The sequence below is a fragment of the Sphaerodactylus townsendi genome, linkage group LG04 (assembly GCF_021028975.2).
Source record: "Sphaerodactylus townsendi isolate TG3544 linkage group LG04, MPM_Stown_v2.3, whole genome shotgun sequence".
Lineage (NCBI taxonomy): Eukaryota > Metazoa > Chordata > Lepidosauria > Squamata > Sphaerodactylidae > Sphaerodactylus > Sphaerodactylus townsendi.
In genome coordinates, this window is record NC_059428.1 from 61,411,452 (window position 1) to 61,433,177 (window position 21,726).

Here is a 21,726-nt window from a genome sequence, read left to right on the forward strand (position 1 = left end):
AACTGAATGCTCCAGATAGTGTACACTGTATACATAAACAGGTCCCAAACTAAACAACCAAATTCTTAATACTATTGTAAAAAATCTCAGTGGATATTAAGTCTACTATTTTTGACCTTGCATTTCAGAGGCAGGTACTCCAGATGTTCAAGGACTACAATTCCCATCAGCCCCTGCCAGCATGGGCAATGTTCGCCACCACTGAGCTAGAAGTATTAATTATAATAAAAGGTCTCATCAACCTTAAGATTAACTAAACAAAAAGTGGCATCAGCTGAACTCTTCATGCAACCTACAATGTGATCTCTGTCTCATGAAGTCTGATGTTATTTGTTAATTTTCACCCTGACCCAATACTGTTGTTTGGTCAGAGGAATCTAATAGAGCTACTTATGAACTAAGTCATGCATAACCCACAGGACCTACTTGACTTTTGTTCAATTGTCTATTTTATCCTGGGGAAACTTATTTTTCACCACTCAGTGGGCTTATCACCATATGGCTCCTGTAAAGTTAATGGAATAGCCCTTGTAAAACATTTTGGTCTATCAGCAATAACTGCTGTTATATTAGACAAAGCAACTGCATTGCGAGGACGCCTAACCCTGGCTGGTGTCTAGGTAGGAGATAGAGGGAAGGGACATGGCCATGGAATTTGCCTTCTAATCTTGTTCAATTCTAGGGAGGCCACACACTTACTTCTAGGAACTCTGTGATAAAACTGGCTTTCCTCAGAAGTGACATCATGTTGCACATAATGCTGGTGAAGGGGAGGCAGTGGGAAGAACAAGTGGGAGACCTGACAATCCTCATTTAGGCATGTCTAAGTACAGCCAAGGGCCACTTTACATGGTAAAGTGGTCCTAAAGCTCTTTGTGCCATCCATCACATGGTGAGCTGTTCATGTGTGCTGTCTCATCATCTCATGATGAAGTGTATTGTATGATATTGCAGATTTTCATCTTGCTCCTTGCAAGATGGAACCCAGCTTAACTTCCAAGATCTGATGAGATCAGGCTATACAATGCTGGCTTACCTCTTGAAATGCATTGTGCACAATTAAATACATTTCCACATATGCCCCAATGCAGCAAAGACATTTCCACATATGCCCCAATCCAGCAAAGATATCTTCACTGGGAAGCTATATCCTCCAGTTGATGTGTATCTATCCACATGTCGCCACAGTATGTGCATACACATCCATCTCATAACAAAGAGCCATTGGGCGGATGTGAGGCAGATCCCTTTTATGAATTTCAAGTCATTACATATAATTGGAGTTGGATCATGACTTGGGATGTTCCAATATGGCCATTTCTATTTCCCTTTTTATTTAGTATGTTGCCACTGTCATTGATTAGTTTGTCTCAATCATCGTCACTGGTGATTTTTTATCCTTTATGTCATTTATACAATAGCAATTGTATTTTTGCACTTGATGGGGAAATAATATTGAAATGGGCATTAAGTTTAATTCAGTGCAAGGGAAGAAAACTGTGGGAAAATAGACTCAAATAGTTTTTCAGAAGGGAAAAATAAAATATTCAAATCGAAGTAGACAATTTTGCAAATTCAGTAACATACCTAATTGAGATCATAGTTGTCCTGTTGTGCCACTTTATCCCTGGCTGTTTTGTCTATTGCTCTCCTTTAAAGAACTATAGAATAGGAATCCAATATTGCTGCAAATGAGAAAAAAATTCCCAAAATGGATTTTTGCTTCAGGACCTTCAGAAACATTATAGAATAAGGGGAGGGAGCAGCTGGAAGAAGAAATGTTTGCTTGGAAAATTTAAACTCATTTTAAAATTCTATATATTAGTTTAACTTCTCATACAAACCTTGAAAATAATTCATACATCTTTTCAGTGGTGTTTATTCTCATGAAAGCATCCATGGAATTACAGCCTTCTCCAGATGCAGAAAGAGAGTAGAAGGGACATAGATAAAAAATGAATATCTTAATTCTATATCCTTAGGTTTTATTTCAGTTACACCTGTGTGACCTGCCAGAAATCTACATACCTTTCGCCTCTGTTTTTAGTTATGCCATAGTTATTGGTAGGAATATATACTCTAGAAAACAATGGTAGAAATGCATACTCTAGAAGAAAAAATATTTATTAGAAAGTCCTTTAACTATTACCATATATACTCAAGTATGTCGACTTTTTCAGCACTTTTTTATGCTGAAAGAGCCACCCTCAGCTTATACTCGAGTATATATGGTAATTCCAAGATGGTCGCCAGAGCTGTAGCACACCGAGAAAGGAAATCACACCAGCTGTGGCAGAAGCATTTTGCCTGCATCCGAGTATTAAATTCACCATTCCCTTTTGTGTTTTTCTGTACAGCTAGGCTTGTAAGTCCTCCAGCTTTGAGAAAGCCACAGTCTTTGCAATTAGAGTTGCTCCATTGGCTCTGAATGCCATGTTAGGTATTACTCTGTGCCCTTGAAATTTGTGTTCTGACAGGCATGGCATCCTCTTGGAGAGAGATTCCATTGCACTTGTAGTGTTTAAGGACTGCAAAATACAAGTCAAGATTTGTTACTAGTAAATCAGGTCAAGCTGAGTTTTTGTGCAAATTCCTCTCTGTAAAGCAGTACAAATTAAAGCTGAAAAGAGAGGGTCTTACAGTTCTAAGGACAGAAATACCCTCTGTGCTATTTAGCAATTGTGGTAGGAGACAAAGAGACACTGTAGATCTTCCTAATGGCTAAATCTTACCTTTGAATAAAATATGTCCCTGAACATACAAAGATAAAAGCGTAAATTGTTCACAAGATGGTGCTAGCAAACAGTATCTGCTTCCTTTAAAAACTGTGCTTAATGACATTTTTAGAATTCTAGTGAGCCATTTTTGAGGGAGGCCTTGTGGGTACTCACAATCTTTGGCATGAAGCAGCCAGGCAGTCTCCTTTCTTGCCTTCATCCTGTTCATCCTCTGATCATGAAGACTGCTTTTAGTCATTTTTTCTTACCAGTGAGATACCTTCATGAATTTTACTGGTATCTATTTTATTTTTGAAATTTACCAGTAGCTGCTGCATTTCCCACCCTAGACTTATAATCGAGACAATAAGTTTCCCAGTTTTTTGAGGTAAAATTAGTTGCCTCGACTTATATTCAGATCGACTTATACTCGAGTATATATGGTATGTTATACACTTAGAATTGTTATTAGGCACATAAATATTTATCCTTAGCCACATCAGTTTTGTTTTTATATATTTTTATGTATTCTAGGTTATGTATTTTACCTACGTTGTAAGCTACCTAGAATTCCACAAGGTAGAAATATGATTAATAAATATTTTAAAGAAAGAAAAATATATTTTCACTTGTGAACTGTAAATTACAATAAATTAATTATGGCTCCCCATTCTCTATTTTGTTTGTTTTCAAGACACACTTTTTAATGGACTTGGACTTGGTGCAGTCATTGGACTGGGTATAGCTGCTTTATTATTAATCCTGGTTGTCACTGATGTCAGTTGCTTCTTTGTTCGACAATGTGGATTGTTAATGTGCATTACCAGAAGGATCTGTGGGAAGAAAAGTGGCTCCAGTGGGAAGAGTAAAGAATTGGAAGAGGGAAAAGCTGCATATCTGTGAGTATCAGTCAACATCTGTAGAGGGTTTTTAAAAAAGATCTAGTAAGCATTAAGTTGGAACTACTTCATAAATTACCTTTATGTAGAAGAATGCAGGGTATGTAATGCAATGTAAAGATTGTTATTGAAAGCAAATGTCATCTTCATGTTGTTCAAAATATTTTTATTGCATGTTCTGATTCAACGGTTTGACTGAAACTTCTTGAAAACAATCAGCAGAGTGGCATGTATGCAAATATTGGGCTCAAATCCACATAAGTCACTGAGATCTTTGTAACTCTTGGGGCTCAATCCTAAGTGTATTTGTTCTGAAGCAAATGCCTCTGAAACCAATGGTATTTACTTCCAAATGAATGTATGTGAAAGGATTACAGCATGACAGTCTATGCTTGTTTACTCTTAAGTAAGTACCAATATACCCATCTGATTTGCTTCCAAAAATATGTTTGTAGGCTTGTAGCAAATTTGGGCAGGGGGAATAGAATATAAAACTGGAGTATAGGGTTGAGCAGTTTCCCCAGATCCATCCTAACCTATTAATTGTGGGTAGATGTGTGGCCCTTCATGCTCGGTCAATCTTCCACAATAAAAACCCAAACACAATTTTGAGTGGATAAGAAAACTGGCCATAGCCAAAGAACTTTATTAACAGAAAGCATAGGAAACTAGATGGTGCAGCATGGGGGGTGATCCAAGCATCTGGGCAGCACAAGTGCTGTCCCCCAGAGCAAACCGATTCCTCAGCCCAACTGCTGGAGGAATATACCAAAGCAAAAGATTGGAGTGAGACAAATTCCTGACTGGCGAAGTGCCCATGACTGGAGGCCCCCTCCAACCTACGCTAGGGGCGCAAGCTTCTTAGCCCCCTGCGGGGCATCCCTACCATGAGCTTGCTCCACCCCTACCTCTTAAGGAGGTGTGCTAAACAGGAAAGCTCCCCCAGCTCCCCTTTCCAGCAGATCATCCCCCATGCGCAACCCGCCAATGGCTATGACAAAACAATATTTGAACATTCACAACGTAACTGGGATCTGGTGGGCAGGAAAAGCCTCGTCGTACCGGTGGTGAATGGGACCTAAGCCACGAGGCAGGGCCTTATATAGGCCCTGTTTCTAGCCCCATTCAAAATGATGTGCTCTCGCGCCATGCGTCAGTCAATTACTGCCCGTCCTCCCTCGCCCTTACCGAGCCAGCCAGCCACCATCTGGCCCACTGCGCACGCGCCAACCCAACACACCTGCGCAGTGTGGGCCCTGACACCAGCCATCAGCTCATGGCCAGGCAAATGGCCCCTTCACCGGGCCCTCCCTTCCCGCAATGGCGGCAGCGCATCAGGCAAGGCCGCGCTTTATGGTTTGCATCCAGCAGAATATATCTGCAGATGAATGGTTTTCTAGATATGGCTTTTTCTGCCCCCATACCCACTGTAGACTCAAATACTGTAAGGTTGTGGTTCAACCTTGAAAGGGGTCCTGCTGTAGTTTCTGGCGGGACGCCCAAAATAGTTATCAGTTGCTGTCTGCTTGCCTGTGTGATTTTCTGTGTGAGAAACTGAATTGTTTACTGTTTGTCTGTTCTTGGCGGGAACTTGTCTGAAACCCGTAAAAGCGGCTGCTTGGGTCTTGGGGAGCCAGTTTCCACATTGCCTGTCTCTGATTAAGAATGCCAGCTCAACAAAGAACTTAATACAGCTGCTTTTGACTGGACTTTACTGGTTTGTTACATTATGCAGAAACTGCTCATTTGTCAGTGTAACTTTTGAGGACTACAAAACGTTACCTGATGTCTCGCCGTGGATTGGTACCTATGGACATGGAAAAGTTGGAGTTCAGGGGTCCATTCAACTCTGAATATGAGATTAGGACAGAGGCCCCCAAAGACGGCCCTGTCGCATCTCCCCCTGGCTCCGTCACCCCAGAGGATTCTGAACTGGGAGCAGAACCTCTGAACTGGGAGCAGAACCCCTGTCTCGACCTCGTCTCAGTCGCAGTGTGGCTTTCCTACAATTGCAAGAACAGGTCAATCAGGCTCCCTTGGGGGCAACTCGCTGCACCGTGCCAACTGGGTGTCTCGCCTTCCATCGGGAGCACGTCGATACTGGTGGCGGCACAGCCATGGATCATGCCCCGGTGGAGAAGCACATTACAACACGTCGCCGTGTGGATTACAAACCAGTCATGAAAGTTGTGACTGAAGAGATCGGGTTGTCTACAATCCACGGCACCACCCGGGAATCAATGGAACAATTTTTGGATTGTTATTTCGATGATCCAGCGATCACCGAGCATTGGCAAAGCACGGGGGCTCGGCCAAAAACTGCTCAGCGGGAGCGCCCTCACAGGGGCTCCTCAGAATTGGATTCTCCGCCCAGAGGTGCTCATGCCTGCTTGCCCGCAGCAAAGGAGGATGACGAGTGCCTGGTGAATCTGGCTGCTTTGCATCCCGGGCTTCTCGCTATGGAAGCTGGTGATGATAATGTTTCGGATGAGCTTCCTGACCCTCCTGGGGCCAGTTCATCTGGGCATGGGGATGTGGAGACCCCACTTGAAGATCTTGATGCATACACTCTTCACGCCCAACATGAGGCTCTTGAAAGGGCCAAGCGGGAATGGCAGCAGGCCCGTGAAGCTTTGATTGATGATTGAGTGACCCAATGGATCCAACTTCGTCAAGAGTTCAATCGGGAAAGGGAAGCCCTTTATCTCCAACTCCAAAAAGATCGTGAACAACAAGAACACAATCTGTTGCAGGCGGCGGAACAATCTAAGCAAGAACTTCTCCAAGAGGTGCAACACCTACGATCCCTTCAACTACTGGCCTCCACACGGGCCAGGACCTTTACGGCCCTGGCCCCAGCCTGGTGGAACACTCTTCCTCCAGCTGTCCGGGCCCTGCGGGACCTTGATGAGTTCCGCAGGGCCTGTAAGACCGAGTTGTTCCACCGGGCCTTTGGAGTGTCCAGTCGCTGAGTGGCGCCCCCTTCCCCCTCCCCCTCTCCTTCCCCCCCTGCATCTTCTTGCACATACCATCTGTTGCACTTTACCACCTATTATCCTCCCAGAGAGGAACCTGACCCCTCCCTTTTCTTTTACTGGGGTGATCTAAATTGAATTGGCCATAATAGGGCACCTATTATGATGCTAACCGCTGTTTTTAAGTAGTTTTTAATGGTTTTTAGTATTATATTGTTGTTATCGATTTAATTAATTGTATATGTGAATGTTGTTCACCGCCCAGAGCCCCCAGGGGATGGGGCGGTTTATAAATTGAAACAATAAATAAATAAAAATAAATAAATAAATAAAATACGAGACACCGAAGGATCTGCAGCACAACAGGCTGAACGCATCCAACTTCAACGTGAACGTGAGGCTCTGGAGAGACAACGTGCAGCCCTTCTGGTAAAGAACAGGAGATAATCAACATGGAAGCTCAAGAGCGTATGGCAGCTACCGATCTGCAATGCGGACTTACCATCCAGGCTGCCCTGAAGTCAGGCCAGAGGGTGCAAGCCAGCACTCGATCCCCCATACAGCAGCCTGGAATAGCTCGTCCTACGGTGACGCAGGCTAGACAACCACTCCAACCACCGCTCCAGCCTTCCCCTGTTCCTCCAGCACCCTGGGCCCTGCTGGCCGTGCATTCCCACGACCACGCATCCCAGCCCGTTTCGATGGGACGGCGTCTAAGCTTCCCTATTTCATTTTGCAACTTGATGCTCACATGCAGGAATATGATGATTTATATCGATCTGAACGGGAGAAAGTGAGAGATATTGGATCTGCCCTTGATGGGGAGGCCGCCCAATGGTTCGTGGAACTGTTTGAATTGGAGGCTGCTCCAAAAACACTCACATTCTTGCACGAGCCCTGGTGGACTCTGGTTGTTCCCATTGTCTCATGCGCCCCAAATAGCTGAAGAGTTGGGTTTGGAACACATTCCCCTGACCAAACCCATCCAATTTACTCAAATGGATGGTAGCCCATTGGAAGGGAAGGTCCGGCTCGTTTTAAGACGGAACCCGTTCTCTTACGTTGTGCTGAACATTGGGAGCAATGTAGTTTCATTTTGGCTCCAGTAGCGAGACACTCCATTGTGTTGGGAATGTCTTGGTTGGAGACCCACGATCCCACCATACGTTGGTCTCCACGCATTGTCCGTTTCTCCGATCCTCCCTGTGGAGATCACATGTGGGATGGGGACCCACCCGAGATGGCAGTGGCTACATCAGCATTGGAGGTTGCCCCTCCACCACAACTGCTTGGAGTACCCAAAGACTATTGGGATTTATCCAGAGTGTTTGAGGAGGGGGGATGCGATCAATTGCCATCCCATAGGGATACGGACTGTAAAATTGATCTGGTTCCTGGAGCCAAACTTCCCAAGGGTCGGATTTATAGGATGAGTCCAACAGAAGAGATGGAGTTACGGACTTTTCTGGGTAAGAATTTAGCCAGAGGTTTCATTCGAAAAGCAACCAAAAGTACTTATATGGCACCAGTCCTTTTTGTAAAGAAAAAAGATGGCTCTTTGAGATTATGCACTGACTACAGGGATTTAAATGCTGTTTCCATCTCCAATAAATATCCCCTGCCCTTAATTAAGGACTTACTTGATTCTTTGGGCTCAGGGCAGATTTTCACTAAACTGGACCTGCACGAAGCCTATTATAGAGTGCGAATTGCTGAAGGCTTTGAACATCTTACAGCGTTCAACACCAAGTTTGGTCAATATGAATATCTTGTAATGCCTTTCGGGTTAAATGGAGCCCCGGGGGCTTTTATGTCTTTGATCAACGATGTATTGCAGGACTTATTATTTAAAGGTGTGGTGGTGTATTTAGATGATGTGCTTATTTACTCACAAACGGAAAAAGAGCATGTCAAGTTAGTCCGAATGGTTTTACAGCGCCTCCTTGCCCACTTTGTCAAATTGCCCAAATGTGCTTTTCATCAAGAAAAACTGGATTTTTTAGTCTATCGGATCTCCACTGATGGCTTAGAGATGGATCCTGCCAAAGTAGAGGCGGTGGTCAACTGGCCCGTTCCCTCGTCTTGGTGGGAATTACAGTTGTTTTTAGGGTTCGCCAACTTTTATCGTGACTTTATCCCACAAGTTGCTCAAATAGCTCTGCCCCTCACTGACTTACTTCGAACCAAGGGCAAGGGTACTTCGGCTGCGAAGCCAGGCACTCCTCTCCACTGGTCCCCTGAGTGCCAGCAGGCTTTTCAATAACTCAAAATCGCTTTCACCACTGAACCGGTGTTGGCGCACCCTGATCCTGCACTCCCTTTCGTGGTTCACGTGGACGCCTCCAACAAAGCTTTGGGTGCCACACTTTTGCAGAAAAATAAAACTGGCTTATTTGTCAAAAAAAATATCCGGTCCTGAACTGAATTGGACCAAGGGGGACAATGAAACAGCTGCTATAAAGGAAGCCCTTAGTACTTGGCGGCACTGGTTGGAAGGGGCGGCGCACCTGTTTCAAGTTTGGTCTGATCATAAGAACTTGTCGGCTTTATCAACCCCCACCAAGATGTCTGCCAAACAACTCCGTTGGGTGGATTTCTTTTCTCCAATATCTCTCACTTTCTGCCGTTCAGATCGATATAAATCATCATATTCCTGCATGTGAGCATCCAGTTGCAAAATGAAATAGGGAAGCTTATTCCAAGAGAGATATTGGAGAAAAAAATCCGCCCAATGGATTTCCATATCTCCAGAAACAGCAGGAAGCAGACCAGAAAGTCATGCTCTGTGGGCAAAAGTTTTTGCACCCACAGAAAGATTTCCAATAAATCCAGTCTTCTTTCTTCTTTTTATTCTTATCAAGGTTTCTAAGAGCTACTGTTCCCTGACCTGGTAGCCCCAGGTTAGCCTGATCTTGTTAAATCTCAAAAGCTAAATATTGTTGCGCCTATCTAGTATTTTGATGGGAGACCACAAAGGAGTGCCAGGGTGGCTATGCAGAAGAAAGCAATGACAAACAAATGTTAATCACTTTCGTTAAAAACCTGACCCAAGTTGCTCAATGTCAACTGCAACTTGATGGCACTTTACATGCACAAAAGAGCCCCTGCAAGCTCACAAGTAAACATTCCATAGTTCCCTCTCCAGCATCATCCAAACCTAATCCAAATATCATATGAAAAGAAAGGTTATGACTTTTCCACTCAATGGTCTCCCATGGTGATCAAGTCCCTGGAATGTCATCCTCTTCGACTTCTATGTTGGCAGCCCTGGAGCCATTGGTTTTCTGTTTAATTTTGTGGAATTTTGAAAAGTTGATCCAAACAATTCCCCAGAGTGAGCAGAAATTAACGGAAAAAAATCTTAAGAACTCTGGGTTGACCTTTCTATAACCATGTCAGGATGCCATTCCTACAAGGGGAGGGGAGTGTGGAGTTGTGCTTTACTTTTGCTTTCCTCCGCTTTGCAGGTGCTTATCTGAATCCTGCCCTTGAAGTTCTGTGGTTGAATTTAACTCTCAGGCTGGACTCTTACTGTTACTTTTGGTTCACATGGGGATGGGGACTGCTACATTATGTTATCAACAGTTTTGGCACCATCTCGCCAGAACTGTCTTTTGCTGTTACTCTGCTGTCATGAATAAAATCCTTGAACCCATCAAGTGACTTGTTCGATGAACTGAGAGTTTCTCAAACTACCAGCACCCAAATTTAGAAACTCAGGAAAAAGTATACCCAGATGTTGCAATATTTTAAAAAAATCATTAATGAAAATCATTCAATTGCAAGCCCCTCTAAAAATAAATACCAAGAATTTTTTTTGAAGGATTATAATTATATTTTCTGCAGTACAGGAAAATTGCAAACCTCCTGCATGCCAAAAAGCATTTTAAAATAGCATTTTTAACATTATTCAGAACACAAAGCTAGTTTTTCCCTCATAAAGAAGCTCTAATTTTGTTTCTATGATAGTTTGCAACTGCTCTGTTCTACAACATAGAAACAAAACAATATTGCAAAAAGGTTGCAATTTTGCAAAAAGGCCCCCTCCCCTTCCCTCCCTTGCATTCCACCCCTCACTCCCTCCCCTACCCTTGAATGCCACCCCAACCCTCCCCTCCCCCTCCCTCTGCTAGGGTGGGTGGGCCATGTCCAGATGCCGGGCCCCCTCCCCTCCCTTGCATGCCACCCCTCACTCCCTTCCCTTCTCTTGCATGCCACCCAACCCTCCCTCTGCTAGGGTGGGCGGGCCATGTCCAGATGCTGGGCCCCTTCCCTTCCTTGCATGCCACCCCTCACTCCCTCCCCTCCCCTTGCATGCCACCCCAACCCTCCCCTCCCCCTCCCTCTGCTAGGGTGGGCGGGCCATGTCCAGATGCTGGGTCCCTTCCCCTTCCTTGCATGCCACCCCTCACTCATTCCCCTTCCCTTGCACTCCTTTCCTTTGCATTTCTTTTAACTGTAACTGTCATGAAGACTTTGCCACACATTTATAGGATGTTAATGGAGATGTATCTTCATTTATTCATATAAGTTATGATTCCATACTGAAAAGACAACATCTGAAGGTAACATTTGTTAGCCTCAGTTTTAGTAAAAATAAATTTCTATTAATTCTTAGTTCATTACTTTGAATTTCATATTGAATTTACTTTGAATTTACTTGAATTTGAAATGTTAAAATGTGTGTTAAAATGAATGGTAACATCAACAATAATTTCAACATGTCTAGGTCCAATATACTTTGGGAAGGGTAGAGTAAAAAGACAATTGTGTAGAAAGTATTTAATCACAATTAATTCAAATTCAGTTTTTTTTCTTCCATATTTTCAAAGTAGAATATTGGCTATTAATAAAATGTAATTCAATATAACAGTAATTAAAACTTTTAATGTTTTTTAGGAAAGATGGTTCAAAAGAACCAATAGTTGAAATGAGAACAGAGGATGAAAGAATTGCCAATCATGAAGATGGAAGTCCTGTAAATGAACCTAATGAAACAACACCATTAACAGAACCAGAGTATGTAATCCTGTATTTCTTATTAATCCAAAGTTACTATTATTTGTAATTAGTTTATTTACTTTGCAGTGAGACAATAACAATAGCGAAGTTGTATTATACATTACATAGTACGTTAATCAATTTGATAATAACACCAAGACCCAAAGAGTTATTTTAGATTTACCCAAGGCACTCCAAGGGCATTCTTAGTTGAGATTTTTATTATTGTACTTTGAACAGCAGAGATTAATGGTTCATTGAAAAAGTCTTACTGCATTGTGTTCCATATATCATGGGGGCGACTATTTGGGAAAACAAATCAACATTTCCTTTTGGATGTGTAAAACAATACTCATGGTTCTCAGTATGAAGGCTAATGTATTAATTATGAGAATTATATCACATACTGTGTGATACCACACAGGCCCCCTCCCCTTGCACAGGCCCCTGCACTTTCATCTGTTTTAATTGCATAAAACATGTTTGTATCTATGGAGGATTTCCTGCAGTTTGTGCCAAAGGGAGCTCATAGCCTGAACTTGCTAGTTAGAATCAACTTTATCAAACTAAAACTCTTAGCTTCACAGAAATTCACCATGAGCTACAGAAGCTATTATCTCTTCAGTATTTCATCAGCATTATTTAAAATGCTTCCATCGAATTACAAATGACAGAAACATATGATATTCATTTCATTTTTTTTTGGAAAATTTATACTAAAGGAAATGAGTAATCTATTCTATAATAATTAAGTCACACCAATTATTTGTGTACCACTGATTTTATGGAAGATGTATGGATTGCTACAAAATTTGTTGAAACGAAATATTTCCATAGAAAACAAAGTACATTTAATTGCTTCCATACAATCTTAGTGCTATGGAGCAATAGATCTATTCATGCTTTCAAACATTGGTATCAGTATCAGCTAATGTAAGCTTGGAAAGATCTAGATATTTTATAATTAATTTTATGTTAATATCAATGAATTTCCTCTTTCCATAGTTTTGAAACTACCATACATAGTATACAGATTGGCTCTACATGTTTCCATAATCTAGGACTCAGTGACAATGTTTTAGTACAACTCATTGTCTTAGATCTTTTGACCTTGTTATCCTCTCATTTTTCTGACCACTACAGAAGTGATTCTCTTGGATAGTTCTCACTTCCTCTGTGGGGCTTCCTCTGCCAATAGCACATCTGTATTCATAAGGGCTCATTGAAAAAAAAATGATCTTGCACATTCAGAAGTGCTAGTGGAAGTCAAAGAATTGCAGTGGATAAAAGCTTTCACCATGGGTATGAAGGGATCCATATCTTATTTCCCATTAAGATAAGTGATCAATAAACAGTGTTCAGTATTCTGGATAAGAAACAGTGGCCTAAATCAGAACTATATGAAAATGAGAATTGAGTAGTGCATATCTGAGGATAGATGTGTGGAGGAAGGAGCAGTTGTAACAAGGGTCACTAATAATGGCACAGGAACTACTTGACTGGAACCTATGATGTTGAAGAATTTCAGTGCAGATGACATTCACAATCTCAGCAGATGTGGTAGCTGATTGGGGTCAAAGGAAATTAATTCCAATGAACAATATCTGTCTTAAGATGGCATAAACCAATAGCAATGACATATTTATAGGTCAAAAATCATCCTAAATAACCTATGTATTTGAAATGCAGGGTTTTTAATACATAGAATTTTCCTCTTCTAATCTTTCCACAGAAAACTGCCATTAAAGGAAGAAAATGGAAAAGAAGTTTTAAATTCAGATACCATAGAAATCAAAGTTTCTAATGACATCATCCAGTCAAAAGAAGATGATAACAAAGCATAATGCAACAACTACTGTCTAAAGGGGAAAATATCAGTTTGGAATTGACTCAATCTGTGATCAGAACTTTACAGCTGGCTTTAGTTTCTTGGCCAACTTAAAATGGAAGAATGCAAAGAAGTAGATCAAACTACTCCTGCTGACTGTCTGTTTTTCTTTTATTTCTGTAGTTTTAGGCTGTAGTCCTGGCTGACATTAGTCCCATGGTCTCAGTTTGGCAAATTGGTCAATATAAATAGTGTAATTTATTTTACTGATGAAGAAATCTGTTTATAAACTATCAATATACCCCCTTAGCCACAGACTTTGCATAAGACAGCTGCACCTCTTATAAAGGAAATTAAACCCATGAAAGTGCCATACACATTTATATTTGTTTGTATTTGCAATTTTGAAAGATTTTTGTTGCCTTTAAAAGAAATATATATATAAATATATATATTATATATAATATATCACTTTCCAATAGAAATTAGAATACGTGGCTGACAAAGGCTAAATGATTATGTTGTTTGTAATTGAGACAAGAATAGACTGGAATTCTGCATGGTAATAGCCCTGCACTTTCACACTGGCTCTTAAATATAATGAAAGGTACATAGGTTTGATGTACAGATTTTAACAAAGTGGTGAACTATTTTGATGATGATGTTGATCACAACCTAATTATCCAAGACCACAACATTTCAGTGCTTTCAGATATTTTGTATTTATGTTTGGAGTATTGTGTGTAAGCTACAAATGTCAAAACGTATTCTATGTGGAAAAGAAACATGAAATATGCCCACAGTAGTCAACTTCAAAGGAAATCTTACAATAAATGCAGGCTCAATGGAGTTGTCTCAATGCACTCATGAAATGAAATATTGTACTTCTATTACTTTCGTCTGGTTAATATCACATTTCATTATAAATATAAATATATAAAGTATCTCAAGTCTTTATTCAAAGACTGGGATCCAGAAGGCTATCATAGGAACATTCAGTGGCTTTGCTCACTTTCTTCTTTCCTCTCCCCCGCTAACTCCCATCACAGTCTACTTTGGAAATTATCTAGCACCAGCATTGAAGAGGACATTCTGAGGATGTTTTGGGGGGTAAAACTAACTGGGGGTAAAACTAACTTTGGTCAATTCCCAAAGGTATTTCACCTATAGGATGGTGGAAGTCATTTGCTTCTGTGGGCTTTCACAGGACAGAGAGGAGTTTCTCCTAGGTGCCACCAACTGTTTCTTTGGAGGAAGATCTGTGATGGTATTTCTGGATGCAGTTCTACTATCACCACCTCTTTTAGACTGGGCTGACCATGTACCATGCTATTTTTTTAAAAAAAAATTCAAAGCTTCTTTAGACCTGTGGATTTCAGATAAGGATTTAGAATCAGGCTCAAATATTGACTGTATAATGTGAACTATTTCTGGTTTTAGTTTAAGAATATTAGAATATTAGTTTTTTGGTTTTAGTTTAAGAATATTAGCCAATAATTGATATTGGAAACATTCTTCAGAAAAAACACACACACACTTGTTCTCTGTCATGTCTAAAAACAATATTTTATTTTTGTTTAAAAAGTTAAATTATCTCTTGCATATCCTGTTCTGTTTTTGTAGCTCCATCACTAATTTCAACAAAGAATAACAGACCAAGTCTAACAAATATGTACCTCATCTTGTCAAAAGAACAGGTACATATATGGCTTGCAAAAAAGACTCGTTTCACTTGACTTCACTTTTGCTAAAGAAATGAGTGATGTAATATTTAAGTCCCATTTTCTCCACAGCTTCCAGTGTACATAAAAGATTAATTCTTCTGCATAGCATCATGCTAACCTTGTGTAGAACTACTGACATTGTAGGGATGGAGCTATATGGTTTTTGCCTGGCTAGGCTAAATGATGTTAATAATTTCTTATTCATTTTGACAAGTTTTTGTCAGTCACAAATGGATAAGGTTAACATTAATAATTTATAGTATCTTTTATGTCATGGATCTGAAAATTGATTTGTTAAATGAATGTCTATTATATGCAATGTTTTCTTTTTGAATTTTAACCTCAGGCTGTTAACTTGACTTGACAAGACAGGTAAAGATTGTTTAGGTTTTAAAAATGCAATCAAGAGATTTAACTATGTTAGAGAGCTGTGCATAGAATTGCAAGAGCAATTAAATTAAATTAAAATGGTGATTTAAAATGCTGTTGTTGATCAGAAGAACAAAATGGCACTCTTACAAATTTGTCAACTTTTGTTTCAGTGAATGAATCAGAATAATTAGCATGCCATCATAAGATTAATCCCTTATTCGTTTTTTCCTGACAAAGGCCCATTCTGTATAGCACAAATAAGATGTCCTTAGGACAGGAAGAAAGCTTTTTCACCAAGACATCCTCAGGGAACCTTATTTCTGCTTGAGTAAGGCTACTTTGAAGATGCAAAACTACTGATTTTTTTGCCCCCAAGTCATCTGCAAGTTGTCTCCTCTTGCTCTGCAATGCTCAGAAGCTGAGGAGATGTGTTACTTTTTCCACTCGACCATTAAAGCTTTCTCATCAGCTTCATCCATCGCTAGCACCTGACATTTTGTGGCACTACAGATATTCTCTGTGCCTGAAGCTTTTTGCTTAAGGTTTTCCCAATATGTTTGCTCAGCAGGCTTTGATCCCGAGTGCCTTTTCAGCCCAAAAAGTACATACTTGTACTCTGCTTGTTCTGCCAATTCTGGCAATATATAGTTTTGCCCTTTTTTTGATGAGCTGTCTTTGAAGACACAAACACAGGATATTAAAATCAGCTGTGATTCTAAAATCATGTGTTCATGTCTTTGAAGACAGCTCAACAATTTTTTAAAAAAGATAAAACTATATATAGCCAGAATGAGCAGAGGACAGCCATGTACTTTTGGGGCTGAGAAGATGCCCAGTATCAGAGCCTGCAGAGAAAACATCCAGGGTAACTTTCACCAAATAGCTGTGTGCATGGAGAATCCCTGCAGCACAAAATGTTGGGCACCACAAGCAGAGGAAACTGACAAGAGTCTTTAACGGTCAGGCAGGGTAGGAAAGCCTCTTTCTCCCCTGATGCCTTTTTTGTGCTTTCTGAACAAAAAAATGAGGAGGTGGCTTATTTTAAGACATCCCCAGGACATTTTATTTGTGCTGTGCATAATTGGCCCCTGACTATTTATTTTAAATATGTATGCTTTATTGGGCTATATTCATGACAGCTTCATATATTTGTAATTTTACCAATTAAAAACTAATGTATAACAAACTTCCACATCCACAAGCACAAAGGCACTTCTGCTCATATACAGGAGAAAAGCCTACCACTGCAGATACCAATGGTGCATCCCACACTGTTTTCCACTGACTCTCAGGTTGCTTTTTGAGTGTACACAAGAGGCTACAGTGGAAAAAGAGGAGATGGAAAAGTTCCATTCAGTGAGTAGAACTGTCAATAGAAAGTCAATAGAAATAAAAAGAATATAAGAGACATGCAAATTCCAGGCAATTCATTGTAAATAACAGAGGATAGCAGAGCCAAGAAACCAGTTGTTGGTTTCATCATTTTAAAAAAGATTATTCAGAATTTGGGAGGCTTTTTAAACCAAAAATACATTTTTGTTACCTGTTTTCATAGGCCTATGATCTCAAATAAAGATGTAAACAAAAATAGATACCTCCAATCCCATAGTGCAAGATATGTCTTAGATTTCTAGAAATCAGAGACCCATAATGTCATTGAAAAGGAAAATCAGAAGCAGAATAGTTTGTGGATCATGTATAGATATTTTAGTCAACTTGTAAAAAAAGTCAATATTTGTTCCTGGAACTGGGTTATAGAACAGATAATTAAATGCAGAAGAGATTTTTGCATAACAAAATATCAATGCTTTCACCCATTAGGCCACCATGTCAAACTGGAATCATATTATTCTTTCTTTTCTTACCTAGATAAAAAAACAATGTCTCTAAAAATATAAACATCACATTTCGCTACTGATAGTAACTGCGTAAGTCTAAAGTATCAGAATATGCAAGCACAAAAGTCAGTAAAAATAGTATCAGTACTTCTGTGTGTTAATTTATGGCCCTTTACATGTTTCATATTTATTGACATAATATCAAGAAAAGTAGTGCTTCAAGGGGGGAAGTTGAATGCACAATATACACAGTACAGATGCCATACCATGAAAGTGCATATGACACTCAATATGAGCGAATGACATTATTGCCCTGAAAGTTGACTCCTATTCATACAATTTAAATTATATAGTCATGTAGATAACAGAAACAGAAACATCAACTGATCTTTTGATGCTCATTCCAGAGATCACATAATTAATTTATCTAAGGCTTAATCTTCCCTGCTGACTATGAGGTGTCATTGCCAGTGTGATTGCCTGATGTTCCTTACACAAAGATAATTGTCTTTAGTCCAGAACACCACATCATTTTAAGATAAATGAGAAACACATCCGCACAGTTGTTTAATTGTCTGTGAACCAGGACCCAACATGTGATTGTACCTCCTTCTTGCACGATTGATTTACATACTCTGAATCTAAGAGATACTTAGTAGTCTAAATTCTGAATCAGAAAAAAAATGAAAAACACATGTAGGTCCATATAGCAGCTTATAAAGTACAGCCTAGTACCTATCTCACAATAGATTCATACAGCTAGAGCACATAATAAAAAGCTTACATGAAGATTGCTTTAACACATACAATCAATGCCACTAAATATGTGCAGGCTTTGAGCTGATTGTGTTTTAGAAATCATTTTTAAAAATTATTATTATGGTAGTGAAATAAGTTAAGTGCCAATTATTCTTCTGTTACATAGATAATTAAGATGTATTTGTGCCTTTGGGTAGCATGCCACTCTGCTTTAGTAAAGCAAAAATGAAGAAAATCTTCATTTGTTTGTCTCTAGATCCCTGTTTCAATTACTACAGAGCCTCAGGCTTGCTTACCTTTTCAGAAATGCAAATATACATGATTGGACCATCAAGCAACATTAAACCATAAAAAAGCCAAAACCTACCTAAAATGAGGTAAAATAGCCATTTTGTTCTCGTTTGTTTAATATATTGATAAATATTCTTACATACGTAGAGAATTTTGAGAAATACTCCATGAATGAAAACACTTTTGAAGAGTTTCAAAGATAAGAACTGCAGCTAGGTGCCACAATTTACAAAAAGTAAATGAGAGAAATAAATGTCCAGTTGCCATCTGGCCCATTGAAGCATTTCTTGATATAACCAAATCATCACGACAAATTATTCATTATTTATGAAAAATGACTAAGATGTTTCTAGAACATTCTTAGTACTAGTGTACTTTATCATTATTTATGAAAAATAAGAACATCAGAGTAATTGCCTGTAAGTTAGTACTGAACTTACTGCCTTTGCTTCAACTGTTCCAAGGATTTGCATACCCAGAGTTCTCACTGAAGCATTTTTTTCTGAGCACAGTGTTCACAATTCCTGTGTATGAATTAAAACCACAGGGTAAAGCAGTCACACAACAAACACTAAAGAAGAAAATGTAGCACTTTTCAGCACTGCTACTTCAAAGGAGCTTTTCAGTTATCTAGAAATAAGACATACTACCTTTTAAAAGTCTAGAGGCTAGGGCCACATGCCATATGAAAAGATTTTATTGTCAAGTTATATCACAGTCACAACACTGAATCCTAAAACTTGGTGTCTCTTGAAAGTTAAAATGGAAATAGATCATGTATTTGTCTAACCCATGGTGATAGCTTGATCTTTGTCTACTCATACAAATATACATAGTATGTGTGTTTTTGTTACTTGATTCAAATTCAGTTTTTTTAGGTGACTACAGTATAAAAAACCTTTGTATAACTCAGCTTAGATCCTATCAGTTTGCTGTTCAGCCTCATCTGATTACACTTCTAACTGCAGCCACATCTCATGTGCCTCCTATCCGTGTGAATTTAATGAATCCTGACATACTCATTGTGGTAGTCAAAAGGGCCCTCTCTTCTCTCCTTTGCCTTTAAAAAAGCTGTTAGGATCCAACTGAATATACGTTCTGAATAAACTACATTTAATTAAAAATATTTCTTTACACTACATGAACTATTTTCAGGCAACTGACTGTAAAGAACCATATAACAAATTGACTTCTGAAATAGAACAAACTATTGAATTTGTAGCAATTTAATTTTGAAAAAAACTTCCTTAAATCTCATTGAATAAAACTGATTTTACTTCTGAGTATACCTGTTTATGGTTGAATTCTTACTGATGCAGTTGGGAGTCTCCATAACAGGTTTTGGATTGATTGTGATTTTTTGGGAATCTTTCTGCCTTTAAAAGGGCAGTGCTGGTCCCATTCTGTTTTAATGAAGTTGGGTATAGGCCTTTTCTCGTTTAGGGAAATGAAATAGAATTATCATAATCCAGCCAAACTTCAAAACTTGAAATGCCGTTTATTTCCAGTTGGGGCTGCGTTCGTTTGCAAGACGTAAAACCTCCTTCCACGCCTTGCCAAGAGTGCGGGCGGCGTGGGGGCGCAAGCCCGTTCGCATGAACGGGCGAAGCGGAGGCCGGCAGACGGCAGGCGCCGCCGCATGGAGCCGCCGCTTCCCCCTTCCCCGCCCCACTCACGGTGTCCTCGTCGTCACCTGCTGGAAACGTGCCAGCCCATACGCTGCCCTCCGACCCCCTGGAAGTCCGGAGGACAGTGTGGGCGAGACGACACTTAGCACGCGGCAACGAGGACACCATGAAATGGCGAAGAGCACCGGAGACAAGCGTCTTCCCAGCGGCGCTGGTTGCACCAGCGCCACCGGGAAGACGCTTCCTCCCCAACAACAACCCTTTAAAGGGTTGTTGTTTAGGGCGGCCTGAGGCTGCCCTGGGGGGAGGGAAGCGCATCCAGGTCGCCGCTGCTGCGTTGCAGCAGCGGCGCCTGTGCGAACAGCGGCCTGGGGGCGGCGTTTTTACCGCCCCCAGGCCATCGTTAATTGGCTGTGCGGAAACGGCCTTAGAAAAGTTTAAGAATGTTCTTTACTTTGCCACTTCGTTCTATGAGCTCCAAGAAGGCTGAACTTTGGCTGGATTTGGCTCACAAGGGGCCACACAAGGGGCTTTTCCACACCTTGCCAAATTTGTATTGGCAGAGATTTTTTAAATGGTGGAATTGAGAGTATTGTCATAATCTCTATATACATTGAGAGAGAAATGCTGTAAGTAAGAAGAGTGAAATTAACATGTGCAGAAAACTGAGCTGTAAGCCAAAGAGGGAGCCAGCAGGTGCCATAGAGGTAACAGATGGAGAAGTACTAAGACTATGGGAGCCATGAGTGAATGAAGAAATTAAAAAGTATATGCTAAGTAAAACTAAGAAGTCCTTCAAGGGAACTAATCTTTAATGCATGCAGTTAAATTAGGTTACAATCACAAGAACTTCTGAATGTCTACCAGCTGGTTACAAAAAGGATTTTAAAATCCCTTCTAAAAATATGAGTGTTCATGCCAGATATATAGCCTACTTATACAAAATTAGCTTCCCTGAATCAATGGCCCTTTATTTGGTATGTATTTTGGATTCTGTGTACAGCATAAGCTAAAAAAATCCATTTTTGTTAACTTGTTGTTTCAGCAGTCTGTATATGGTATCTGCCATCTGAGTTAGTTATTGATGAGTTAGGTACCACTGGGACAAGTTCGTATGTCATTTCAAATTTTTATGTCCCTATGAAATGTTGTATATATCTGAACTGTTTAAAAAATAATGCAAATGCTGAAGTTTTGTATTTATGAAAGACATTAAAAGTATGGATTGTATCAATTATTTGTCACTCTCAACCATTTGTATATTAATAGTAAAGAGACTTTTACTTTAATGAAGCGTTTTGTTTTTTTTACCTTGCTGCTTCATTAAATGCCAGAAATAATATGGTTCCAAAAGAATAATGTTTTACAATCACTGCTGATTCGAACACTTAGAGCAATAGTATTTTAAAACTACATCAAAAATCTACTACATAACAACCTTTTATGGTATATTCATTAACCTCATTTTTGCAAGCCTTGTTCTTGAAAGATACACTAACAAATACCTTGGGTGCTGAATACAAAATGAAAGATTTACATGGAATTTATTCATAAACTCAGCTACACAAGGGGCTTTTCCACACAAATCATTTAAAATGTTTTAAGACAAGAAATAAAATGTTTCTTCCATGGAGTTCTGCATTGTTTTCACCCCAAAAAGCATTTTATTTCCAGTCTCAGAATATTTTAAATGA

General features: G+C 39.9%; 1 protein-coding gene across 1 annotated transcript in view; it reads left to right on the forward strand.

Moving 5' to 3' along the window:
• NCAM2 (neural cell adhesion molecule 2) overlaps positions 1–14,283 on the forward strand; it is a 273,716-nt gene extending 259,433 nt beyond the window's left edge. Inside the window, exons 16-18 of the mRNA XM_048492569.1 lie at positions 3,412–3,616; positions 11,491–11,610; positions 13,325–14,283. Of these exons, the coding sequence (XP_048348526.1) occupies positions 3,412–3,616; positions 11,491–11,610; positions 13,325–13,436 (437 nt within the window). The 3' untranslated portion in view covers positions 13,437–14,283. The remainder of the gene's footprint in view (positions 1–3,411; positions 3,617–11,490; positions 11,611–13,324) is intronic.
• Positions 14,284–21,726: the final 7,443 nt, after the last annotated feature.